This window comes from Acomys russatus, chromosome 13 (assembly GCF_903995435.1).
Source record: "Acomys russatus chromosome 13, mAcoRus1.1, whole genome shotgun sequence".
Classification (NCBI taxonomy): domain Eukaryota; kingdom Metazoa; phylum Chordata; class Mammalia; order Rodentia; family Muridae; genus Acomys; species Acomys russatus.
In genome coordinates this window covers 11,989,234-12,013,229 of record NC_067149.1, presented here as the reverse complement: position 1 = coordinate 12,013,229, position 23,996 = coordinate 11,989,234, and the positions used below count along the sequence as shown (strand labels likewise).

Genomic DNA, 23,996 nt, shown 5'->3' with positions numbered 1-23,996 from the left:
AAACCAAGATCCAAAGGTAATTTTCATTTACTTCCTCCCTGTTGGACATCAGGATATAGAGGAAACAGCCCAGCCTAGAGTCAGGAAGCTTTCATTTGATGCTTACCCTGTGTGGCTCTGAGCAAAGCGTTCTGTTTCTCTGAGCCTCGGTTTCCTTATTTTTACACTCTAGAAATAACAGAACCTTCCTTGCAGAACAGCCATGTAGTTCAACACCCCAGGATGTTCCGGACAGGCCTCCCTGAGTTAGCCCCCCCCCCCCCCCCCAGTTAGCCTTTTAACATGCAGGTGTCACTCTTGCAGCAGCCCAACCCACTGCGCCTGATGTACCCAGCAAACTTAAAACAAAATAAGAACTGGGCCGGGTATGTTGGTGGAGTGGCACATGGAGGCCCCGGTCCTATCCCCAGCACTGTATGCAACGGAATGTGCTGGTGCACGTGTGTAAGTGCTGCAGCGGGGAGCACGGGCAGCAGAGTACAAGGGCATCTTCAGCCACACTGCAAGGTTGAGGCCAGCCTGAAACATACGAAATCCTGTCTAAAAACACAAATAAACAAGGCCAGGTGTGGTGGTGCAAATTTATGTATAACTATATGGTTAGAAGAGAAAGTAAATCACTCACATATTTTATACAAAATTCACGGGGGGGGGGGGCTAGGGGCGGGGCGCGGAAGGATATATGGAAAATGTCAACAAAGCTTGGCTATTAATGCCTGTAATTCCAGCACTTGGAAGGCTGACGTAGAAGGTTCAGTAATTTAACACCAGTCTGGGTTACGTAAGGAGTACCAAGCCAACCTGGGGTATATAGTGAGTCTACTTCTCAAAAATAAAACAAAACAAAAACAAACAAACAAACAAAAAACCCAAACCAACCAACCAACCAAAAACCGAAACGAAACAAAGGTTTCCCTTCTCCCTTGTATCCCAACCATCCTCAGTTTCTCTCCTCAGTTTCTTACACCTTTGGCTCTGGTTTCTTTAATGTTAATTAGCTTCCTAACTCCACAGTACAGGGATGTAGCAAATTTACTTAGATGTTCCATTAGAGAGATATCCGTGCTCTTTACAGCGTAACTGTTCTCTGGAATTTAAATTCTGTGTCAGTCTTATTATTTCACAACTTTTCCTAGTTGAGAAGCTTTGTGTCAGTCGTACAGGAGACACAGACAAGAGACAGGGACGCAGAGGCAGAGATAGAGAGGGAGAGAGAGGGAGGTCTGGAATTTAATATGGGGAGCCAAAGTTAGGGAGAAGACTTTTTGTGGCCTTTCACAGCCTCCTGGAAACTTAGAACTTTTGTTTTGAGACCAGCATGGCATTAAAGCTGGCCTCGAACTCGTGATCCTCTTTTTAAGGCTGGTATGACAGAACGGCACCTAGCAATCCCGGAACCTTTATTTGGAAGGACCTTGTTTCTTACCGGAGTATTTTTAGCGGTAAAGCGTGCCACGCACAAACATGGTTGCCAGGCACCGGAAGTAGCCAATTACTTTGCTGGATTCCGTTCTTCCGCGGGGCGGAAAAGGCATGTCGGCTTGTGTCCGGACCGTTTCCAGTCCTCCTCCTTTGCAGGACCCCATGAGCAAGCTGTGGCGGCGCGGGAGCACCTCTGGAGCTATGGAGGCCCCCGAGCCAGGTAAGCGCGGGTGGCTCTAATTTTGGTGATCTTTGAAAAAGGAGTCGATCTTCACTCGGCGGAGCCAGGTCAACTCGCCACAGGTGGGAAGTAGCGAGGCGGTGTTGTTGTTATGGTAACAGCTGATAACGTGGGAAGAGTTGGACTCGGTGGTAGAGTTGTGAGGCTGTTCAGATCTTCGCCGGCCGCTGATGGAACACCTCTGACAGGCTCTCCTTCTGCAGGGGAAGCGCTGGAGTTGAGCCTGGCGGGTGCCCACAGCCACGGAGTACACAAGAAAAAACACAAGAAACACAAAAAGAAACACAAGAAGAAGCATCACCAGGAAGAGGAGGCCGGGCCCACACAGCAGGCTCCTGCCAAGCCCCAGCTGAAACTTAAAATCAAGCTGGGAGGACAGGTTCTGGGCACCAAGAGGTGAGGTCAAGTATTTCAGGAAAATTCAACAGCAGGCGGGGCTGGGCTTTCTGGAAACTAGAGAATAGGCATTGACTTCGGGGTCCCATCTGCGGCAAGAATCCAAGCCGATTGGGAAACCCGTATGAAGCTCCAGAGCAGGACAGAGCCATTTGTTGACTTTAGAGTAGTGTTCCTTCTCTGCAGCGTTCCTACCTTCACTGTGATCCCCGAGGGGCCACGCTCGCCTTCTCCCCTGATGGTGGTGGAGAATGAAGAGGAACGGATGGAAGGAGTGCCTCTCGAGCAGTACCGAGCCTGGCTGGGTGAGAAGACCCCGGATGCGGGGGGGCGGGCGGATGTGTGTGGGGGAATCGAGTTGCTCATTTATACCCAGCAAAGGAAGGGGGGGGGGTTGTTCCGGAGAGTTTTCAATTATGTCCCAGGACCAACGTTGCTAAATTAATGTTCTACTTTTCTTCAACCTAGATGAAGACAGTAATCTGTCCCCCTCCCCGCTTCGGGACCTGCCCGGGGATCTGGAAGGCCAGGAGGAAGAGGAGGAACAGAGGTGGCTCGATGCCCTGGAGAAGGGGGAGCTGGATGACAATGGAGACCTCAAGAAGGAGATCAACGAACGGCTGCTCACTGCCCGACAGGTAGGCTAGTTCCGTCTCGAGTCATTCAACACACACGCATGGACAACTTGGTGTTTTGTAGGCAATGAGATTATCAGCGGACAAGGAAAGATAAGGCATGGTAAACGTTTTTCTTTTTTTCCTTCTTGAATTGGCATCTTACTATCTAAGCCCTGGCTGGCCTGCAACACAGGGAGCTGCTTGCCTTTGCCTCCCAAGTGCTGGAGGAATTAAAGGTGTGTGCCAACCACACACGGCTCATAATTTTTTGTTTTTGGAGACAGGGTTTCTCTGTGTAGCCTTGGCCATCCTGTACTCACTTTGTAGACCAGGCTGGCCTCGAACTCACAGCGATCCGCCTGCCTCTGCCTCCCGAGTGCTGGGATTAAAGGCGTGCGCCACCACGCCCGGCTGGCTCATAATTTTTTAAAACTACAGAAAATAGGCACGATGAAATAGACCTTGGCAAGACAGAAACATTAAGGTAGTTGTGAGCAATGGCTTGTTTGTCTTTTGCTTTTTGCTTTGTTTTTGAGACAGGGTTTCTCTGTGTAACCTTGGCTGCTCTGGACTCGCTTTGTAGATCAGGTTGGCCTGGAACTCAGAGATCAGCCTGCCTCTGCCTCCCTGAATGCTGGGATCAAAGACGTGCACCACCACGCCCAGCTTTCCTTTTGTTTTAAAGATAATCTTTATTTTTATTTTATGTGTATGAGTGTGTGCTTGCTGCCCATGGAGGCTGGAGGTCATTAGAACTCCTGGATTTACAGACAATTGTGAGCTGCCACGTAGGTGCAGGGAACTGAACGAGAGCCCTCTGCAGGAGCAGCCAGTGTTCTTTACTGCTGAGCAGTCTTTCTGACCCAGAATGCTATTAAGAGATGACACTTCCAGTACCAGAAGAGCTTCTCAGTCAAACAGGCCAGTGATACAGGGTGCAGAAGCACAGAGACCCAGAAGGAAAATGTGGCTGAGCTCCAGTGGGTCACACGCGCAGACAAATGACATAGTTTAGGTTTCCAGTAATTTGGCAATTATGTGGAGCGAATCTTAGTCGGGGAGAAGGGATTTATGTAGGAAGCTGCTCAACTGCAGGCTGTGGTAGTCCATGCTTGTATGCCAGAACTTGAAAGACAGGACAAGTTCCGAGCCAGCCGGAAGTACATATAGGTATCCTAGCTCATCAGTCAAGCAATAAATTGGGAGAGGGGCATGGAATGTGGAGAAAAAGATGGTGATGATTTGAGTCAAGAAGAAAGTAGTAACAGAATGAAGAAAAACCCATCAAGTCCCGATGTATTTTGGGGGTAGCTACTTATTGGGAGATGGCCGGAGGGGGGGAAAAAAAAAGGAGTGCGGGGTAATTTCTTTTTGATTTGAGTCAAATCCAGTTGATGCTGTCCACTGAGGTAAGATTTAAAGCAACAGAGATCTGTACGAGAGTGCTGCAGTTTGGGCACAGGAGTCAATACTTTTGTTTTCCCCCTGGAAGCTGAGTGGAGACTGGAGCCCTGGGTGGGGCTCCCAAAGACAGGCCTTGTGGCACATGCCTTTAATCCCAGCACCCGGAAGGCAGGGGCGCGGAAGGATCTGAGTTCGAGGGTGGCCTGGTTTGCATAGTGAGTTCCATGACAGTCCAAGCTACATGGCGAGACTGGCTTGAAAAAAACAAACTTGGGGTGGGGGTGGGGCGGCGGCACACTCCTCAAAGATGCTGATTCTCAAGACTCCCACCTTAACATTTGACATCTTTCCAATCCCTGGACTTGGGACCTTGCCCCTCGGTTCTCAGCCATCCTCTCTGTCTTTCCTCAGCGAGCCCTGCTCCAGAAGGCTCGGAGTCAGCCATCCCCGACGCTGCCTCTGCCCGTGACTGGGGGCTGCCCGGCCCCTGCCCTCACGGAGGAGATGCTGCTGAAGCGGGAGGAACGGGCACGCAAGCGGCGTCTGCAGGCAGCGAGGCGGGCCGAGGAGCACAAGAATCAGACAATCGAGCGTCTCACAAAGACAGCAGCTCCTAGTGGGCGAGGAGGGCGTGGGGCGGCGCGGGGCGAGCGGCGTGGAGGGCGGGCGGCTGCCCCGGCCCCTGCGCCCATGGTGCGCTACAGCAGTGGGGCACAGGGCTCCACCCTGTCCTTTCCTCCCGGCGTCCCCACGCCCGCTGCTCTGGTGCAGCGGCCTGCCCCGCCGGGCCCTGCTCCACGCTGCTCCGTCCCCGGCTGCCCTCACCCACGTCGTTACGCCTGTTCCCGCACGGGCCAGGCCCTATGCAGCCTACAGTGCTACCGCATCAACCTGCAGCTACGGCTGGGTGGACCCGAGGGCCCTGGGTCCCCGCTCCTGGCCACTTAAGGCCGCTGCCTCCCCCCGACTCTATTAAATTTCGTGCCGTGTACCAGCTTGTATCGAATTGCTGGAGTGGGAAGCCGGCCGGCTCCGAACCTGCGCGTGGGAGGCCATCCAGCCAATCGGTGGGAAGTTTGTGCTCTTGGACGGCCATTCATTGGCTGATAAGTCAAAGCTTTCTGTTGTCTGTACTGGCTATTGTTGCTGTCAATCACGAACTCGGCCGAACCTCCTCCTCCCGTCTTTGTCTGAGTGAGTTCTTGTTGTCTGGGAGAGCGGCGGAGGCGCCGCTACCGATTGGACAGTGGGAGAAACCTGTGACCTGCTCCTATTGGCCAATCTGTTAGTTAACGTTTCTGATTGGTTGCACCGAGCAACTGTGTCCTCCGGAGAGCTCTCCGCAGATGGGAGCTCCGGCGGCGGAGTGATGGTGGCAGCAGCAGACATGGGCCGGGCAGGGACCATGGCAGTGGCGGCAGAGGTGGCAGGGGCGGGGCAGCTGGCGGTGGAGGAGGCTGTGGTCGTCAGGGGTCTGTAGGAGGCATGGCTCGGGCCAGCAGCAGGAACAGCAGTGAAGAGGCCTGGGGGGCACTTCGGGCGCCGCAACAGCAGGTATCCCAGCAGCTCAGAAAGCCTATCACGACAGCCATTTATTTCTCTTTCCCCTTTCCTGTCACTTCCTGTCCGGGGTGGGGGAGGAGCTCACGGTGCCAAAGGTACTATGAAGTTCCTGAACGTGACCATCCTACTCTTTGTCTAAACTTTGTTACGTAGACGCAGTTGCCTTTACCTGCAGCCTCTTAGACTCCATCTCATGGCTGCAGTGCAAGCTTGCAGTAGCTCTCCAGTTACCAGAGGTGTAGTGAAGACCCCAGGGAGGCTCCCTCTCTCTTGCAGCAGTTATTTGTGACGTTTTTCTATGTGCCTATTGTCACAACAGAGTCCGGCAGCATCTTCTCTTGAGCGAGCAATTTGGAGACGAGCTGGAACCCAGACTCGCGCCCTGGATGCCGTCCTTTACCATCCACAGCAATCCCATCTGGTTGGGAGCACTGCTCTGGGTCTCACACTGCATCTCCTCTACCCTAGGGAGCTTGAGACCCAGGGGCGGAAAACTCCATCTTGGGGGTTTGGGAGGCAGACCTTTGGGGGTGGAGGATGTTGAAAACATTTTTAGCTTTGAAAGTGGCCTTAAATTCCTACCCATCGTCAGACTGTGTTTTGTTTCTTCCAAAACATTACCTTAGCAAAACCCACCCTTGGGGCCAGGCTTATGTGATCCAAGTCTTGGGGGTTAAGGAACTGAAATCACCTCCCTTGTGTATTCACACTTACTTTCTACACCAGTTTCTGCCTATGCTAAATATTCCATACTGACAGCCCTCCATGTATTTAGACACTCCTCTTAGCATCCCCGTGCCATCTTTCCAAGCTATGTTGGCTCATGGGTGGGATTGTGTATGCGTGCAGGAGGTGGGGGTGGACAGGATGGCGGGTAGTTTCACCTTAGTTCTTAGTGCCTCCTTGCCTCCAGCTTCGAGAGCTGTGCCCAGGAGTGAATACCCAGCCCTACCTCTGTGAGAGTGGTCACTGCTGTGGGGAGACTGGCTGCTGCACCTACTACTATGAACTCTGGTGTGAGTCTCCGAAGGGGTCCATCTCAGGTTCCCTGCCTCTCCTCCCTTGGATTTCTTGAGTTCAGCTACCAAAGAGCCCTTCTCTGCATGGGGGACAGGGTAGTAATCTGCGATGTGCCCTCCTTGCCTCCTGCAGGGTTCTGGCTACTCTGGACAGTTCTAATCCTCTTTAGCTGTTGTTGCGCCTTCCGCCACAGAAGAGCTAAACTCAGGCTGCAACAGCAGCAGCGGCAGCGTGAGATCAACTTGTTGGCTTACCATGGAGCATGCCATGGGGCTGGCCCTGTTCCCGCTGGCTCACTGCTTGACCTTCGTGAGTGACTTGAGGCTCTTGGGTGCAGAAACATTAGCTCCCCACCCCCCCAGGGCCCTGGACCACCCTTCGCGACCACTGGCACATTTCAAAGCACTCTTTCCCCTTCTAGCTGATGGCCTTCGATTCATGTTGTTCTCTCTCCTGCAGGCATCCTCAGCGCCTTCAAACCCCCAGCCTATGAGGATGTGGTTCACCACCCAGGCACACCGCCGCCTCCTTACACTATGGCTCTGGGTCACCCCTTGACTGCTTCCAATGAATGCACCTGCTGCTCTTCCGAATCCAGCTGCTCTGCCCACTTGGAGGGGACAAATGTAGAAGGTGTTTCCTCCCACCAGAGCGCTCTCCCTCTTCAGGAGGGTGAGCCCAGGGCAGGGCTGAGCCCAGTCCACATACCCCCTCCCTGCCGCTATCGCCGCCTGACTGGTGACTCAGGTATTGAGCTCTGCCCTTGTCCTGACTCCAGTGAAGGTGAGCCAGTCAAGGAGACGAGGGCTAGTGCCACCCACCCAGACCTGGAGGACCATTCCCCCTGTGTGCTGTCCCTAGAATCTATGTCCCAGACCCCTCCCTTGGGGCTAGCTTCCAGTTACGGGGACATCCCATAAGTAGTTTCAAGAGGGAAATTGGGTGTTACTTGGCCACCAGGAACAGCCCTGGTTTCAACGGCAGTCCTCTTCCATGTGGGCCCCTCCCACCCTTCTAGAATCTGCCTGGAAGGGCTGGAGCCTTAAAGAGGTGCAGTACCGAGGACTGTGCTGTCTTTACTCACTCCCAAAACATACACAGGAGCCTTTAATCTCATTAAAGAGACATGAACCAGCTGCTTGTGCTTTTGGGTAGAGTAGCCCTCAGCTCACTGCATTTCCCTGACCACACTGGGTTTACAGGGAAGAAGCAGTAGCCACTATCACCTTACCTGAGGATAGCAGGCAGCCCCGAGCAAGACTACCAAAAGCAAGAGTTCAGCTAGGTTTTTGTTTTGTTTTTTCCGGTTTATTTAGAAAAATAGACTCTTAAGTTCACATTCACCCCAGAGCTGTATGGGATGACAATAAGGAGACACCTGAGATGAGCTTACGAGATCTGTGGCAATGAGACCGAACAGAAACCTAAGACTTTGTCTCTGCATATTCCAAGAGACACAAATGGCCTAGCTTTCCTCCAGTCCCTCAGTACTCTTCAGCCATGATCAGTAAGACAAGGCTTGTCCATCCATGGAAGGGGCGGCAGCCCATGCCCCGCCCATCCTGGTCACTGTACTGTTCCCACAGAAACCCTGTAGCCTGGTATTGCCGCCATACGTTGCTCACTACATTGGCACGGAGTTCACGGTAGAGCTTGGCAGCCTGAACCCTGTGAGGCCCCTCCACACCCCCATAGTGGTGGAGTGCCCCCAAAGCTAGGTAGTTGATATTCAACCACACAGCACCCCGCCAGTAAGGTGGATCATGTTCAGAATTACGCTGCTTATAAAAGAGGCTGGAGGCTGAAAGGGAGCGTAACCCAAAGGGGCTCCAGAGATGGCGGCTGTCAGCTAGAACATCCAGCAGGGGCCCCAAGCGGGGGGAGCTAGGGTCCAGCAGCCGGAGCAGTAAGGGAAAAAGAGAGACATAGCCCAGGGCATCCACATACTGCAGACGTGGCAGGGGCCGGCCTACCACCCTAACCAGCCCCTGAGGGGGCCGAGACTTGAGCTGTACTGCTTTTGTGTGGTTCCCAAAGTCAGCAAAGACCCCCAGCTCAGGAGCCCAGTGCAGCTCATCAAGACCCCCAGGTTCTTCTAGAGAGGCGGCCAGCGGGCCCAGCTCTGCAGCAGCTTCAGCCTCCCCAAGCTGTTGTGCAAGCTGTGACAGCACCCGGGCACCCAGTGCCACCCAGCATCTCAGGTCCAGGTGCCTCTCTGCTGTAGAAGGGTGTGAGGCCCTGGGGTAGTCATCCAGGCCCGAGGGCAGTGTCTTGGGGTTAAGCAGGGTAGGCAAAGCTAGGTCCCTGCCCCGCCAGCGGTAGGATAATGGCACAGGCCCTGCCTGACTTTGATGGAGCCAAGAGAACCAAGCATGCAGGCGGGGGAAAGCCCTGCGGAGAAAGGCCAAGTCCTCAGGGTCACCACCTTCTAGCATATGTACCACTGGCAAGAGCAAGGTGGGAGGGTTGGCATGGGCTGCACGTTGCACTAGGAATTCTGGTGGCACACGAGCTCGGGCCTCATCGCCCAGTATCTGCTCCCGCCCAATCCAGCCATCAGCATTGAGCAGCCCCAGCCAGTGGCCTAAGGCCTCCCGGGTGAGGTGGGGATCCCATCGTTGGACCACTAGCTGGTGAAAGCCTTCATCCCAAAGGAAGCCTCGTGGGAAGAATGAGCGGGAAGGCACCCCAGAGAAAAGAGGGACAGGTGGAAATAGGGAAGGGTCCATTTTCTGTTCAGACCCTTCTATACCAGTATCTGGCAACACCAAACCCTGTCCATAGAAGTAGCCAATCCCACCAAGGAGGCCACTGAGGGCAACCTGACCCAAAGCCTGCTCCTCGGGGCTCAGGCCCTTCTCTTTCAGCTGGAAGGTTCTCTCAAAACGCTCTCTGAAGGCTGCAGCATGATTCTCCAGGGCCTGGGTCAGCTGACTGCCTACCAGCTGCCCAAAAGCTTGGTTTCCTCCTGTCCAGGCACTGCCAGACTCGAACACAAACTCCACAGAAAAGGGGGCTTTCAGCGTCACCTGCTGTATCAGGAACTGTCCTTGCCCACCAGGGCCTCTCTCCTCCCACTTCAGAGATCCAGGCAAGCCAAGGTAGCGTTCAGGAGAGGCCCCTGGGGGCCGGTGCTGAAACCAGCTGTCTAGGCGGCTCTTTACCATGTCTGTGAGCAGTGGCAGCCCTGGGTTGGAGGCCCAGAAGACATTGTAGCTTGAAGGCAAGAAGACAAACGGGCAATGTTACTCAGGAAAGGGGTGTCTTACCTGTCCCACTGGTGGGAAGGTCACAGAAACCAGGCTAAGTCAGCATCTATACCGCCCTGCACCCTTCCCCCAGTTACCTGCCATGCTTAGGGACAGTGTCTCCTGGACCGGTTGGTGGCAGAAGTGTAAGGCGGAAGTCACCAAGTTCACTGGTGTGCCCACTGATAAACTTCAACTGGCCTTTGGCTCCGATCTCCGGTAGTAGGACTTCCTGGCCATCTGTTACCACGTAGAAGAACAGAGACACCAAAGGAAGGGAAGAGGTACCTGATGCCTGCATGACCAAGCAATACAATAAAGCATTAGAAAAGCATTCTTTTGAGAACAGCCTTAGCAGGGATTACAAGGAAGAACTGTGGCAAACATCTGTCAATGCTGAGGGCAAGTGGGTAGGTACATGGACTGAGCTAAAGGGTTCACAGGGGAAACGACCGGCGTTTTGTAATTCTATACGAGCTGTTTCTTTTAATTTTGTGAGTTAGGTGTCCCTGTGAACCCTGCTTTACAAACAAGGGGCTGGCGGCAGAGATGGTCAGCAAGGCGGGTGTCCCTGCTGTTAACCTCCATTGCATACAGCATTTGCTGCTGAAGGGGGGTGGGATGGGGAAGTCTGGGCTGAGGAAAGAGGATTCTGATGCCCTGACCTGAGGCTCTACGGTCACTCTCCAGCTCCAATCCCCTCCGTGCTGACCCCCAGGCCTCTTGACGAACTCAGTGGTGAGCCTTAAGGCCCCATCGTGGATATGTTGCCGACCGAAGGAGAGGCCATCGTGGAACTCCCAGCCATAGGGACCCACGCCGTCTCCCTGCTCACACGTGTGCCTCAGCTTAGGAGGGGTCCCCGGGATGGCGCCCTGCTGCGCCCACATCAGTCCTGTGGAGTAGAATGGCCACGTAAGTCAACAGATACTGTCCCTCTAAATCTGTCAAGATTGTCTGTCTTTCCCACTCGCCAGCCCTAGGGTTACCCGTGAGCAGTGGTTTGGGGCTGCGAGTCTTCATGCCGAAATAGACGTGTGGGCGGTAGGTGCCCCAAAAGAGCTCCGGGGCCACGGCGGGACTGGAGGAGTCGGGGGGCAGCGCGGGCGGCGCGGGGTGCAGCGTGAGAGCGCGGCGCACCCGCAGCCACGCCAGCACCCAGCGCCCCGACAGGCCGAAGGCCAGCGCCAGCACCACCACCGCCAGGGCCGCGCCGCCCGCTGAACCGCGCGCCCCGCCGGCCCTGCCATCCCGCCGGCCCGCGCCCCGCGCCTTCTCCAGCGGCCGCGCCCCCTCTGCGGCCGCAGCGCGCCGTCGCCTCTCGCCCCGGGCCATCCCGGCAGCCGGCACGCGCCCCGTCTGCCACCGTGCGGTCAGTCCACTGTGCCTTCGCCCCGCGCCTCGAGGAGCGCCCCGCCCCGCCCCGCCGGAAACCCCGCCCTTTACGTCAGGTCCGGGCCCGGAACCCGGAAGCGCTGTGTCTGGTGGTGCTGGATGTTAATCTGAGATTGAGTATCCAGCTCAGTCTGTGAAATGCGACTGTAGGTGTGGGTTCACGGGGTAGGAGAGAGAAGCAATAACACTTGAACCCCATCTGTTTTGTTTAAATAATGATCAAGGGCTGGAGAGATGGCTCAGTCGATAAGCGCGCTTGCCGGCAAGGCTGACGACCTAAATTAGATTCCTCCATACCTGCATTGTGGAAAGAACTGACTTCCACAACTTGTCCTGACTTTCACACGCGCGCCTACACATATGCCTATACCTCTGACTTCTACACGTATTCTGTAGCACGAACGCACCTCCACACATACCCACACACCACATACACACAAGCACATACAAATAAAATGTTAATAAATAAAAGCCAGGAGTTGTGGTTTTAATTCTAGCAAGAGATAGAGGCAGGAGGATCTCTGTGACTTCAAGGCCAGCCTGGACCACACAATGAGACCATGTCTAAAACTAAGTAAGTACATACATAGATACATACATACATGGGTGAGGCAGGAGTGACTTAACGGTTAAAAGTATTTGTTGCGTGCTGGAGAGATGGCTTAGAGGTTAAGAACACAGTCTGCTCTTCCAGAGGTCCTGAGTTCAATTCCCAGCAACCACCCTCTATACCCTCTTCTGGCGTTCAGGTATACATGCAGAGGGCTCTCATATACATAAAATTAATTAGTTAATTAATTAATTAAAAATCAAAGTATTTGCTGCTTTTGCAGAGGACATGGGTTTGGTTCCCAGCACCTGCATGGCATATGGCATCTTACAAATCGTCCAGAGGATCTGACGCCCCCTTCTGGTACTGCATGCAAATGGTTCACAGATACACATGCAGGCGAAATGTCCATACACATAAAATAAAACGTACTTTTCTTAAAAATGACCATACTGAGACCAGTTTTTCCCTCCATTGGGAATGCGTTTGTCTAGGTTTTCCTCCAACTCTCTATGTAAAGCCAGGTTGGTTGACAGTCTTGCTTTGTATATAGCCCAGGCTGTCTCCAGAGTGTAAGGGGCTAGGTTCTATTATGCTACTTTTACATATTACTGTCCAGCTCTACTCTGATAGCAGCAAACCATGGCCTAGGAAATGGAATCCACGGGGCCGTGCTGGGGCGTGGCTAGCTTAAGACCCAGGTGCATATGAATTAAGCTGTATCACTACTCACGCCCTGCACTTCCCTTTTTCCTGGAGTGGACTCTGGAGGAAATCTTGGGTCTATAACTTCAGAGGTGACTGGAACTGACAGCCCAGGCAGGCTGGATTCTTCAGGGAGCTGTCTTTTTTTAAAGGATGGCACAGAGAGAAGTCTCTAATACCCATTTAGGCAGGGAAGAGGTACGGTAATGCTGAGGGTGGGGTGGGGGTTAGTGAGCTATGCAGCAGCCAGTATCTAAGGGATCTCTGATAGCCTTAGCTGGGCATTCTTAAATTCTTGGCAGTGGCTGAGGACTATTTTTTTTTCTCCCCTTGTAATTCACAAAAAGGAACAAGGGGGCTGGGAAGGTGGCCCACTGATTTGAGCACTTGATGGGGAAGCATAAAAAACTGACTTGGGACCCAGTATAAGGACATAAACTGCCAGGTGGATCCTATAAGCCTGTCAGCTCACCACTGGCGGACATGGAGACAGGAGATCCTGGCAGCTTATTGGCTAGCCTAGTTGACAAGGGTAAGCTTCAGATTCCTTAAGCCAGAACCAAACTAAGACAAGACCCCCAAACAGATCGAGCATGACAGAGGAAAACATCCAACCTTTGCTTCTACATTTGGGAACACAGGCAATTACACCTACATATACATGTGTATACATTCACAAAAACAAACAGTGTATACTGCAGTCCAGTACTTGCAAACACACACACACATACAGTGCCTTTGTTTATAAAATATACATGGTCATTTGCCTAAAAGAATACTCATGTGGTTTGCATGGCTAACTTTTGTTTTTTTGAGATAGGGTCTCTCTGTGTAGCCTTGGCTCTCCTGGACTCATTTTGTAGACCAGGCTGGCCTCGAACTCATAGTGATCCGCCTGTCTCTGCCTCCCAAGTGCTGGGATTAAAGGCATGTGCCACCACACCTGGAGCTTAATATAATTTTTTAATGATTTACTTTTATGTGCAATCGTGTTTTGCCTGAATCTGTCTGTGAGAAGGTGTCAGATCTTCTAAAAGTTACAGTTGTGAGCTGGCATGTGTGTGCTGAGAATTGCGTCCAAGTCCTCTGGAAGAGCAGCCAGTGCTCTTAACCACTGAATCACCTCTCTAGCCTCTCATGGGCTTTTATTCTATTTAATCCTCTAAGAGGGTTTCATGGTCACATCAATGACTGTTAGACCAACAACCATTTCAGGTGTTGTGAGAAGTAAGCCAGTCTGTACCTGAAAGGTAAGATTAAGTAGCGGCAAAAATAATGAGGGAAAATGAAGCCAGGCAGGGGAACACAATTGTACAGGAGAACCAATGAGAATGGAAAGGTCCCACTAAGGTGACCAGGCTGGCCTCCTGAGGAGCTGAGGTAGTGTGCGCCACCAGGTGGGGCCGGCCCCTTTCTTTCCTCTTTCAGTGCAAACAGACTGGCGGAAACGGTGACGGTGGGAGAGAGGACACTGCATTGCTAGCCTAGGAGGTTGAGCAGATGCAGTGCCTTTGAAAGGAGCTGCAAGTCAGGAGAATCAAGTATATAAATTTCCACTCAGGAAAAGATGCTGGTGGCATATGAAGTGTTTGGGGCCATGCAGGGGGAACAGCAAAGTGGCTCTAGAACTCATCGAATACGACCCACCAGTTAGCAAACTCAGGATGGGTGTGTCTCGGCGAGGCATAACCCTGGTAACTGGGGGTCCTGAGAACTTCCAAGATGTTCTGGAGCATAGCTCTGCATGTACACCTGCAGGCCAGGAGAGGACATCAGATCACATTATATAGATGGTTGGGAGCCACCATGTGGGTGCTGGGAATTGAACTCAGGACCTCTGGAAGAGCAATCAGTGCTCTTAACCACTGAGCCATCTCTCTAGCCCCTTTGTAGTTCTTATATGTGAATATGTGAATTGTGTGAGTACTGTAAGGAGGGCTTCCAGCCCCTCACTGGATAATATCACTGGCACTCACAATAACAATGCTTGATCTCTTTCAGGTATTGCAGCTGGAGCAGATTAATGATTCAACCACCACACCACCACCCTTGAAGAACCTTTAAATATAGATGGCTAACAATGACTCTTAGAAAAAATTTGGAAAAACAGACTGTTCAACAAAGTCAGGTAAAGATGCTTTTGCTAGTTGCTTAGGTGCAAATGTATGTGGGTTCTTGGAAATAACTTGTTATTTGTGTTTCTCACCCATAGAACATTTCATCATGTGAAGGTATTAGGAAGCATGATTTTCTTACGTATACACATTGTAATCACTTATTTATAGAGAAATAGAACGTAAACACATTGTGACTTTTGTATTGTTTGAAATAAAAAAGTTGTTGGAATCTTTTTCCATCCACTGTGTGTGTGTGTGTCTGTGTGTGTCTTCTTTCTTCTTTCCTTTTCTTTTTTAGACACTTGCCACCATCAGCTCTAGCCCCCCACTAGAAGCCATCAGCCCTTGCCACTATCAGTGGACGCTATTGCTGGTAACAACCAGTACCGGCCCGGAAGGTTGCCCTCAGAGAAAGTCTACAGGGTCACCAGGCAGCCAGCCACAGGATTCACGTACCCCCTCGGTTTTCCCCAGTTGATGTCCAAGCTGGTCCTTGATATGCTGGCACCTCAACAGCAGGGCTTCCATATGAAAGAAGTTGGGAGTAGGTAACCACAGAAGTTGGGATTAAAACCAAACAGAAATGGAGGGCTGAAGTCCCGAGCAGTTTAAATTATGACAGAATGAGTGGTTCCATATGAGGATGAATGAAGACAAAACTACTGAGAAAGATGAAGACTGAAGGCCGAAGGCGTGGGTGTCTACAACCCCAGCACCCAGGAACATGAGGCAGGAGAATTCTTTCACATTTCTAGGCCCCCTTGGTCTATCATACCAAGTTTCAAGTTAGCTCATGGTAAGACCCTGTTGTCTCAAAAACCAACCAAGCCAACAAGCTGAGAAAAATAACATTCATTTGACAATAAATATTTAATTAAAAGGTACTTAGGGGACAGATAAAGCCAAAATCACATATTGCTGAACAGTGAGGGAAAGTGAGAAAGAAAAATTCAAATTTGTCCAGGCCCTTCGCCACCCAATCCTATCTTGCCCTAGAAGCTCTGTAAGTGTTAGGATTCTTACACCTTTAGTTTGTTTCGGGATCTCCATATGCAGCATTCTGGTTAGGAGCAGCTCTTCTTGGATAACTGTCTTTACTTCCAGTCTACTATCGGTTGGTGGATCCCTCTGCAATGTCAGCGCCGGGCCGTAGCCGGGCCGAGTTTGTCTGCGCTGGGTGCAGATGCTGCCGCCGCGTTCCTGGTCCTGATGTGGGAGGCCAAAGCTCCTAACATCTCCTGAGCGGTAAGGTGGGCGCCGCGCATAATCAGCCGATACCCATCTCCTGGGGGAAGATGCAAACCACTAAGTCGGAGACCCGGAGGACGCAGGGCTGCGGCAGCGCTCCGCCCTCGCCCACGCGCGTCCCAGCCCGGCCTACCGAATAACACGTCCACGCAAGGCTCGGAGCCGTCGTGCCTCACGTCGGCGACCACCGAGCAGTTGAGGTTGGTGGCGCGGACCTTCTCGCTGCTCACCGCCTGGAGAAAGGTCCTGCGGTAGGAGGGTGGCGTGAGCGCGTCCCGGAACCAGGGAGCCTGGAGCGGGGGCGAAGGGGTGTGCGGGAGGCAGGGAGAGCGGCTCTGAGACGCCCTGGGACCCGGGCGGGGGGGTGGGGCCGAGGATGCGCGCGCGGGTGTCGGGAGTGCCGGCGCCTCCCGCCTCCCCAGGACCCGTACCTCGTCGACGCCACGTTCTTCTCAAACGGGCAGAACTGAACTCGAACCAGCTTGACTGGCTTCAGTCCGAGCCGAGCCAAAGCCGCCGCCATGGTTATCACCTCCGCGCCGGAAGGAGTAGCGCTGGGGATCGTTTTATTGGAACGGACCACTTCCGGCAGCCTTTGCGACACTTCTAGAGGCTGCCCGCCTGGGGGCCGCCGCCCGGACCAGAATAGGCAGGCGAGCCGCAAATACTTCAACCATTAGCAGCACTCTGTGCCACTCAACGTGGACAGTGAATGTGTAAACACCCCCCCCCCCAAAAAAAAACCTTTGCACAAAAAAAACCATGTCATCTCCTGCAGCCTTTTCCCTTGGCTATCCTGTCTGCTAGCTCTAGGTCAACACCACCCTAAATCCTGGCTCCTACCATTCAGAGGACTACGACAGCGGGGATTGCCAGCTACCAGAGGGCAAAGCTTAAATGTCAAGGTCCTACAGCTTAATGACTAAAAGTAGAAATGGGGAAGGGGCAAGACAGGCTCTCCACCTGTAGAAACGCTTGCTCCAGCTCTGTTTCCCTTGTGAATTCTTAGCTTTGCTCCTGGGATTCAAGAGAAAGCAAGTAGTTTGCTTCTGTCTCTTGAGAGGCAACCCTGTAGCAGCCCCGTCTATTTCTAGCTGTAGAGTGCCATCATGGATGCTGACTTTGAGGTTTCGGCCTGTAGTTTGCCTAGTACTCTGGGTTGCAGGCATTAGCGTGATCTCGGCTTCAATTCCAGACTGTGAGGTTTATGTACGTGTCCTACCAAGCTCCCAGCTTTAAGCCTCTCTAACATACAGTTCCTTGTCTGCGGCACGATTTGGAACTCCTGGTCTTAGGCAACTTAGGGGTCAGGACTCGTCCCCAGGCAAGAAAGAAAAGACAGGCGCCAACGAGGACGCTGGTGCAGCCTCAGGGCAAGCCAGGCCTGCTGGTTTCCAGCCAGGTAAGCCTCAGGGCTAGGCCCTCCTCCTCCCAGGGTGCTTAGCAGGTGAGTGTTCTGGGCTGGGGAGACTCCAAGCCGTAGAGGGGGTGCCAGGCTTTCTAGGCTGTTGAGGCTGCTGGTAGGTAGTTCAGTGGTCTGGACCTCATTACAAGAACCTAGAAAGGCAGAAGAGAAAGGCAGGTTGGTGGGTAATGCTGACGCCAACCCAATGGTGAGATTGGGCTGTGGGTCTCTTAAAGCCGTGATGGAGGGACTTAGAAAACCCTGGGGGGGGGGGGAAGACGGGTAATGACTCACAGCAACAGGGAACCCTTCTGTGGACTGAATTCTTCGGCAGGGGCTGCTGCAGTAGACACAGCAGGGCCCCATCTAGCCTCTGGAAGATGCTGAGGGAGAGCAGGGTCTGGCGAAGCTCCCTGGACAGGCCCCACTGCTCCTGTTCCAGAAACTCCCTCACCACTCCGAAGTCTTGTTTGAGCTGCAGCGCCCCCTGCAGGCTAGAGTGTCCAGGGATAATGTGGCCACCTGACTTCGTCGTCTGCCTCCCAAACGGTTTCCACTTTCCCTCTGCCACTACTGTCTTTCCTTCCTACCTGAACCGGATCCCATGTGTGAGGATGTGGTCAAGCCAGGCACTCAGTGTGGCTGTCAGTGCCTGGCTGAGGGCAGGTGCTTGTGCTTCGGCCGGCAATCCCCGCAGTCCTTGCAACACGGGCTCCAACACAGTGTAGACCACCATCCTTGCATAGTCACTGGGAGCGCTAGGATGTTCTGGAGTGAGAACGAGAGAAGGGACAGATTGTGAGAATGTGGGAACCCAATGGGTCCCAGAGGGAAGGGAACAAAAAGACAAGGATGGTGGCAGTGATAGAGCCACGACTGGGGAGGGCTTGGGCCGTTCACTGGCAACCCCTAGAAGAAGGCAGAGATGAAGAGTTACCAAGACTGTGGGCTTGGGGTGGAAGGGGAGGAGGTGGGGGGGCTGGGGAACGGGGGGGGGGGAGGCGGTGGCTCACTTAGTAAGGCTTACTTGCTTGTTTAACTTGTGTGAAGTCCTGGGTTTCAACCCCACCACCACCATAGCACTACCAAGAAAGGAAGAAAAATTACCAGGACACAGTCGACGCCTCCAGTAGCGACCCCTTGGCATGTGGAGCTTGAAGCCCTGGGTAGCTTGCTTATGACATTCTTGGAAAAAAAGACCCAGTGACTCTTCGGGCAGGCGCTGTATGGGGAGGGAGAAGATATGAAAGCTTAGGCGGTCAGACTGACCCATCTGAGGCTTTGGTGTGGGGTCTGCACAACCCGGAGGCACCACTGTCGGACCCTGGGCATCCTGTAAGGGGAAATGCCACAACTTTAACTGGGTTTTCCAAGCAGCCTGGATCCAAAGCATGCACAGTGTCTAGGATGACCAGTTCTTAGTAGTCAAAGGCACTGGGACAAGTCAGGCGTGCTGGGCATGTGGTGGCTGTACCTCCAGCATTTGGAAAGCAGAGCCACGAGTATTAGTGATTCATGACCAGCCTCAGCTACACAACAGATTCAAGGCTAGCCTGGGGTTTTAAAAAAAAAAAAAAAAAAAAAAAAAAGACCCTGTCTCAAAAACTACAAACAAAACCCAATTTAGCTTATGATAGATGGGTATGCTCTGGGCCTGGCAGGGACTGAGGCAAAAGGGAGAAATTAAAATGATCTGGCTGCATCCAAAAAGGAAGGCAGTGGGTACAGACCAGGATCCTTGGCTGTTTCACTGTTCCTGCATTCCGGAGCCTTTTTTTTTTTTAAACTATGTATACAGTGCTCTGTCTGCATGTACACCTGCAGGCCAGAAGAGGGCATCAGATCTCATTACAGATGGTTGTGAGCCACCATGTGGTTGGGGGGAATTGAACTCGGGACCTCTGGAAGAGCAGTCAGTGCAGTGCTCTTAACCTCTGAGCCATCTCTCCAGCCCCCATTTGGGAGCCTTTGGAATGCACTTACATTAAGTATTCTTTGCCATCTATGTCCATTCCTGGGAAGCAAATAACTCATAAATAAGGGAGGGCACTGGCACCAGGCTGTGTTTTGTGAAGTGGACAGGGAGGGGACTGGCACCAGGCTGTGTTTTGTGAAGGGGAGAGGGCAAACCACCAAGGCATATAAAAGCAAACAAAGCCCCGAAGTGTCCGTATAGTCCAGGCTGGCCTCCAACTCAGAATCTGCTTCACTTCAGCCTCCTCAGTACCTGGGTTAAAGGTGTGCACTAGTATACCTGGCCGTGCCTCTAACATTTAATGGTAACTGGCTTATTCTGCCAATTCACACGTGTGTGTGTGTGTGTGTGTGTGTGTGTGTGTGTGTGTAAGAGAGAGAAAGAGATACAGAGAGAAAGGAAGAAGAGAGGAGAGGAGAGGAGAGAGAGACAGAATAAAGTTAAAAATTAAAAAGTATTTTAAAGACCTCTAATGAGAGGAACAGCTCCACCTATCATCTGGAGTTGGCCGTTTTTCTCCCGCTCTCTCTGGATCACAGCTGGGCCTCCTGGGCTAGGGAAGCTCCATGCCACCAAGCAATGTCACCAGGCCCTCTCCTATGATTTCCTTCTATATTTACTGATAAAGCTATTACTTCCGTCTTCATCTGTCCCATGTTGCACCCGACTGCTTCCCACTGTGGAATATACAGGAGACGGGTTCTCTCTCAGTTTCTTCTCATGTGGCCATAGGGTTTAGGCTGATTCTCACGTGAGTGCTGGCATGGCCACGTATGCGTAGGACAACCGTGCAGCGAGCAGAAACTGGGTTCTCTTTCTACCCCATATGGGTCCGGGAGATCAAATTCAGGTTGTCAGATTTTGTGGTGAACAACTTTAGCTAATGGGCCACTGTGCTGCCTCCCTTCCCCCCCGTTTTCCACTCCTAATTGGAATCAAAGACAAGCCTGATGCACGATCAGCAAACGCTTTACTGCTTAGCTCCAGCCCCGGCTTCATTTCCCCTTTTAAACTGCAGACGTGGTCTACTTTAATGAAACTATAAAGTCAGTCAGGTGTGATGGCACATGCCTTTAATCTTAACACTCAAGAAGCAAAGGCAGGCAGATCAGGCCAAGTTCAAGGGCTAGCCTTCTCTACCGATTAAGTTTCAGACTGGCTGGAACTAGTGAGACCCTGTCTCAACAAAACAAAATAAACTAACAAGACATATATAGATATATGTGAATATATATATTTAGTAGGTATATATTGTATGTACACACACACACACACACACACACACACACACACACACACATTAACCCTTTAAAGAGAGGATAACCATGAATTAAACACTAGTAAGAAATGTGAAAGATGTAATTATGGAACACTACTTTTTTCCCCCTGAGACTGGTTTCTCTGTTTAGCCTGGGCTGTCCTAGACTCTCTTTGTAGACCAGGCTAGCCTTGAACTCATAGCGGTCCATCAGCCTCTGCCTCCTGAGTGCTGGGATTAAAGGCGTGCGCCACCATGCCCAGCTGGAATGCCACTTTTTGCAGTCACTAATGAAATAAGTCCTAGCAATGACATCTGTGGCTACCACGATTGGGGAGTAACAAGGGGGCATGAGTCGTAATTGACCCTGAGTTAATGACTGTATGGCCATATTTGAAAATTTTCCATAGTAAACACTAAGGCAGAACAAGAGACCAACCAAGAAAAAAAAATTAATTCAGTGGAGGCTTCAAAAGGAGACAGCAGGGTCCCCAACCCTGTGCCCGAGTTGGCACACACTTACACTGCCACTAACAGGGGATGTGTTCCCACCTGCATCTTTGCACACACTGCCACTAGCAGGGGATGTGTTCCCACCTGCATCTCTGCACACACTCACACTGCCACTAGCAGGGGATGTGTTCTCACCTGCATCTCTGCACACACTGCCACTAGCAGGGGATGTGTTCCCACCTGCATCTTTGCACACACTCGCACTGCCACTAACAGGGGACGTGTTCCCACCTGCATCTTTGCAGTCAGCTTCTGGATCTCTAGGCACAGCTGCTGCTGCACCTCCAGGGTTGAGGTTGCCTCCGAGGCCAGGCTGGACAGAGCTTCCACTGCACGCAGCAGGGGCTTTAGGCGGAAACAGAGAGCTGAAAGCTCAACCGAGGCCAAGCCACTCCCTTCCCTGCCCCCCGCCACTTACAGGCAAGTCCTTTTGGATCAGGAACAGGAAGGAACCGGGGGCCCATGCTGCCAGGTGCTGCTGAGCTCTGCCCAAGAACCAGAGCAAGGTGGTCTGCAGGGTACAGAGCCCCAGAGCGACAGGTGAGGGACCTGGGAGGGGAAGAACAGAGTAGCCTAGGGTTTGTGGGTCACCTCCAGGAGAAGGCTAGTTTCAGAACAAAGGCAAGGAAAAAGATGGCAACCTCTCTGCTTCCTCCCCCGGGACTCCGCAGCTCCCGTCTCACCTGGAGGCTGACACGGGCTAACTTCTGATCTAGGCTGTTGAAGGGCGTCCAAGAGGGGAGGAAAAAGCTGCTGCCACAGCTCAGCAGTAGATGGCGAGGACCGGCTGTTCTGACCTCCCAGGGCTGATCCCAAGGCTTGGCAGAACGCTGGAAATAACAGAATATCGTCTGAAGGGGTGGGCAGCCTGCTCCTCGGGGTGCCGCCCGCCATGTCCTTTTCTCCTTACCTTGGTCCCAGCTCCAGATAAGAGACTGATGAAGTAGGCCGTGACATACAGACGACAGCTCCTTCTCACACTCTTGAGGTAGGGGTGCTAACGGGAGACATGAGGGAAGCCTGAAAACAAAAACTCCCCGTTGACAGCCCCTGCCCACTCTATCATATGGTCCTCTACCACCCAAGTTAGGGGTGGAAAGTCAGGCACCGTGGATCTCGGGGGTGGGAGCCTGAGGCAGGAGTTCGAGGCCCATGAGGTCTACGTAGTAACAAACCTACCTCAGCCGGGCATGGTGGTGCACGCCTTTAATTCCAGCACTCAGGAGGCAAAAGCAGGCGATCACTGTGAGTTCGAGGCCAGCCTGGTCTACAAAAGTGAGTCCAGGGCAGCCAAGACTACACAGAGAAACCCTGTTTCGAAAAACCAAACCAAAAAACAAACCTACCTCAAAACAAAAGAAAGACTGGTGTGGAAAGCAAGGTGGCCTCAAAACAGCCTAAACGCTATGCATTAAACTCAGGGAAGTTCATTTTAAAGGACTTGCTCTTGCTGACAGGCTAGAGTTGGTGAGCCAACTAAGGTAAAGGGAAAACATTCTCACAACCTCCAAATGCCAGCTAGGGTCCTTCATTTACCTTGACCCAGTGCCTGACTCAGCTGTTGTGCAACTGCTCTAGGGTCGCCCCAGGGTCCCACGCTTAAGTCCAGACTCTGAGCACAGGCTGTCCACAGCAAGGTCCAATACTGGCTCCACAGGGCTCCAGGTCCTCCAAGCCTCAGTCCACGACTGTTGGTGCCAGCCACGCCCCCTATAAGGCCCAGCAGCCCCGGCATCAGCTCGCGCTCCTCGTCGCACAGCCGACAGAGTTGATCCTGCAAGCCTGATCCGCCAAAGGCCTCAGCCAGCCTATCTGCCACCTGACAACCCCGTTCTGCAGCTAGGAGCTGGAGCACACGGGCTGTATGAAATGGGTGCGCGGCCCCGGGGACGCAGCTCAGGGCTTGTCCCTGTAGAGTATGGTAGAACGGAAGGGCCAGCAGCAGTTCGGCTAGCTGGGACGTCAGGCCCAGGCTAGCGGGTGCCCGGCCTAGGGCGCGAAGCTGCATCTCGATGACAGCATCCAAGCGCTGGGCTGCTAGCCCGACGGGGCGAGCCAGGAGAAGCGTGTCCGCGGAGCCCGGGAGGCCGAGGCGCGGAGCCGCCCCTCGCGAAGGGCACAGCTGCAGGTCACCATGAAGCTGCTGCAGGGAGAGGGAATCCTCCGGGGAGTCGGAGCGGAGCAGCCGCACGACCGCCCGCAGGTGGCGGGCATAGTCCCGGGCTAGCACGAGCTGTTCCCGCTCGCGGTGCAGACGCAGCAACACGGCCCGGAGCCGCTGCAGAGCGAAGGGCATCGGGCCGCTTGCCGACGTGGGAGCCCACGGCTGCCTGCCGAAGTCCGGGCGCGGGACGCTCCCCGCAGCCAGTAGCCCGGGCCCTCCGCGCCTTCCCTCGCCCCGGTCCTCCCCAGCGCCCACGGGCTGCGCCCACGACGCAGGTACGTTAGCGAGTGGAGGCAGAAGGCCACTGGAGCGGGGCGCCCGGGCCATCGCACGGCGAGTCCCAAACGAACCTAACGCTCACCGCCTCCCCGCATCCCGCGGCACTCCACGCCCGCGGGTGCCGGGAATCACCAGCTAGCGGCCGGAAGTTTCGTGGCCTCACTCGCGCTCCGTAGCCGCGGGCACTGCCCCTAACAAAGATGGCTGCCCATTCACTCTTTTCCAGCTCTCGGCGGGCATCAAGTTCTAGTAAGACTTCCACATTGCCGTCAATGTTGACAGGAGGTGGCGCTGATGCCAAACACTATAGAGCGAGTCAAGCTAGGTGACCAGCTGGCCTCCTTGACGTCATACCACCTTCTAGCGATCTGGCTGCCCCATTTAGCAAGGAATTCGGTCTAGCTACAGAAAAGAGGAGACCTCAGCTTCCCTTTGCCCTGATCATTGGTCATTGTCTCCATGTTTGTTTGTGAGTT

At 53.2% G+C, this 23,996-nt stretch overlaps 5 protein-coding genes across 8 annotated transcripts; 2 read left to right on the top strand and 3 right to left on the bottom strand.

The window, feature by feature from the left end:
* The first annotated feature begins 1,454 nt into the window (after positions 1-1,454).
* Ino80b (INO80 complex subunit B) lies at positions 1,455-5,034 on the top strand. The gene is made up of 5 exons (XM_051154781.1): positions 1,455-1,642; positions 1,867-2,059; positions 2,246-2,364; positions 2,528-2,697; positions 4,492-5,034. The coding sequence occupies exons 1-5, from the start codon at positions 1,534-1,536 to the stop codon at positions 5,026-5,028; spliced, it is 1,128 nt and encodes a 375-aa protein (XP_051010738.1). The 5' UTR covers positions 1,455-1,533; the 3' UTR covers positions 5,029-5,034.
* A 25-nt stretch (positions 5,035-5,059) lies between these two features.
* Wbp1 (WW domain binding protein 1) lies at positions 5,060-8,012 on the top strand. 4 transcript variants are annotated; one of them, XM_051154777.1, is made up of 5 exons: positions 5,063-5,634; positions 5,963-6,064; positions 6,557-6,686; positions 6,796-6,972; positions 7,123-7,990. In XM_051154777.1, the coding sequence occupies exons 1-5, from the start codon at positions 5,566-5,568 to the stop codon at positions 7,581-7,583; spliced, it is 939 nt and encodes a 312-aa protein (XP_051010734.1). In that variant the 5' UTR covers positions 5,063-5,565; the 3' UTR covers positions 7,584-7,990. The 4 variants fall into 4 exon arrangements, with proteins under 4 accessions (XP_051010736.1, XP_051010734.1, XP_051010737.1 ...); XM_051154778.1 differs by having other exon boundaries at positions 5,066-5,634; positions 6,557-6,659; positions 7,123-7,961; XM_051154779.1 differs by lacking the exon at positions 5,963-6,064 and having other exon boundaries at positions 5,060-5,634; positions 7,123-8,012.
* Positions 8,013-8,082: 70 nt separating this feature from the next.
* On the bottom strand, positions 8,083-11,261 carry Mogs (mannosyl-oligosaccharide glucosidase). Its single transcript, XM_051154776.1, has 4 exons — positions 10,901-11,261; positions 10,577-10,806; positions 10,010-10,206; positions 8,083-9,879 (listed from the first exon to the last, which is right to left on the bottom strand). Exons 1-4 carry the CDS (start codon positions 11,244-11,246, stop codon positions 8,148-8,150), a joined length of 2,505 nt encoding a protein of 834 aa, XP_051010733.1. The 5' UTR covers positions 11,247-11,261; the 3' UTR covers positions 8,083-8,147.
* Positions 11,262-15,814: 4,553 nt separating this feature from the next.
* Positions 15,815-16,525, bottom strand: Mrpl53 (mitochondrial ribosomal protein L53). Its single transcript, XM_051154574.1, has 3 exons — positions 16,358-16,525; positions 16,060-16,172; positions 15,815-15,963 (listed from the first exon to the last, which is right to left on the bottom strand). The coding sequence occupies exons 1-3, from the start codon at positions 16,447-16,449 to the stop codon at positions 15,815-15,817; spliced, it is 354 nt and encodes a 117-aa protein (XP_051010531.1). The 5' UTR covers positions 16,450-16,525.
* Positions 16,526-16,828: 303 nt separating this feature from the next.
* Positions 16,829-23,746, bottom strand: Ccdc142 (coiled-coil domain containing 142). The gene is made up of 9 exons (XM_051154775.1): positions 22,614-23,746; positions 21,988-22,074; positions 21,761-21,907; positions 21,496-21,626; positions 21,309-21,422; positions 18,439-18,553; positions 17,922-18,099; positions 17,626-17,825; positions 16,829-17,483 (listed from the first exon to the last, which is right to left on the bottom strand). The coding sequence occupies exons 1-9, from the start codon at positions 23,566-23,568 to the stop codon at positions 17,227-17,229; spliced, it is 2,184 nt and encodes a 727-aa protein (XP_051010732.1). The 5' UTR covers positions 23,569-23,746; the 3' UTR covers positions 16,829-17,226.
* Between the last annotated feature and the right edge of the window lie 250 nt (positions 23,747-23,996).

What these genes read in the sequence shown, in the direction of transcription:
- Wbp1 (XM_051154777.1), top strand. Translation starts at nt 5,566, where the DNA reads ATGGCTCGGGCCAGCAGCAGGAACAGCAGTGAAGAGGCCTGGGGGGCA. An exon ending in TTCGGGCGCCGCAACAGCAG is followed by an intron (nt 5,635 to 5,962) that starts GTATCCCAGCAG and finishes TTGTCACAACAG; the next exon opens with AGTCCGGCAGCATCTTCTCT. An exon ending in TCCGAAGGGGTCCATCTCAG is followed by an intron (nt 6,687 to 6,795) that starts GTTCCCTGCCTC and finishes TGCCTCCTGCAG; the next exon opens with GGTTCTGGCTACTCTGGACA.
- Ino80b (XM_051154781.1), top strand. Translation starts at nt 1,534, where the DNA reads ATGTCGGCTTGTGTCCGGACCGTTTCCAGTCCTCCTCCTTTGCAGGAC. An exon ending in CAGGTTCTGGGCACCAAGAG is followed by an intron (nt 2,060 to 2,245) that starts GTGAGGTCAAGT and finishes CCTTCTCTGCAG; the next exon opens with CGTTCCTACCTTCACTGTGA. An exon ending in GGCTGCTCACTGCCCGACAG is followed by an intron (nt 2,698 to 4,491) that starts GTAGGCTAGTTC and finishes GTCTTTCCTCAG; the next exon opens with CGAGCCCTGCTCCAGAAGGC.
- Mrpl53 (XM_051154574.1), bottom strand. Translation starts at nt 16,449, where the DNA reads ATGGCGGCGGCTTTGGCTCGGCTCGGACTGAAGCCAGTCAAGCTGGTT. An exon ending in AAGAACGTGGCGTCGACGAG is followed by an intron (nt 16,173 to 16,357) that starts GTACGGGTCCTG and finishes CTCCTACCGCAG; the next exon opens with GACCTTTCTCCAGGCGGTGA. An exon ending in TTGCGTGGACGTGTTATTCG is followed by an intron (nt 15,964 to 16,059) that starts GTAGGCCGGGCT and finishes ATCTTCCCCCAG; the next exon opens with GAGATGGGTATCGGCTGATT.
- Mogs (XM_051154776.1), bottom strand. Translation starts at nt 11,246, where the DNA reads ATGGCCCGGGGCGAGAGGCGACGGCGCGCTGCGGCCGCAGAGGGGGCG. An exon ending in CCCCAAACCACTGCTCACGG is followed by an intron (nt 10,807 to 10,900) that starts GTAACCCTAGGG and finishes TCTACTCCACAG; the next exon opens with GACTGATGTGGGCGCAGCAG. An exon ending in ACTGTCCCTAAGCATGGCAG is followed by an intron (nt 9,880 to 10,009) that starts GTAACTGGGGGA and finishes CTTGCCTTCAAG; the next exon opens with CTACAATGTCTTCTGGGCCT.
- Ccdc142 (XM_051154775.1), bottom strand. Translation starts at nt 23,568, where the DNA reads ATGGCCCGGGCGCCCCGCTCCAGTGGCCTTCTGCCTCCACTCGCTAAC. An exon ending in TATCTGGAGCTGGGACCAAG is followed by an intron (nt 21,908 to 21,987) that starts GTAAGGAGAAAA and finishes TGTTATTTCCAG; the next exon opens with CGTTCTGCCAAGCCTTGGGA. An exon ending in TAGCCCGTGTCAGCCTCCAG is followed by an intron (nt 21,627 to 21,760) that starts GTGAGACGGGAG and finishes TTCCCCTCCCAG; the next exon opens with GTCCCTCACCTGTCGCTCTG.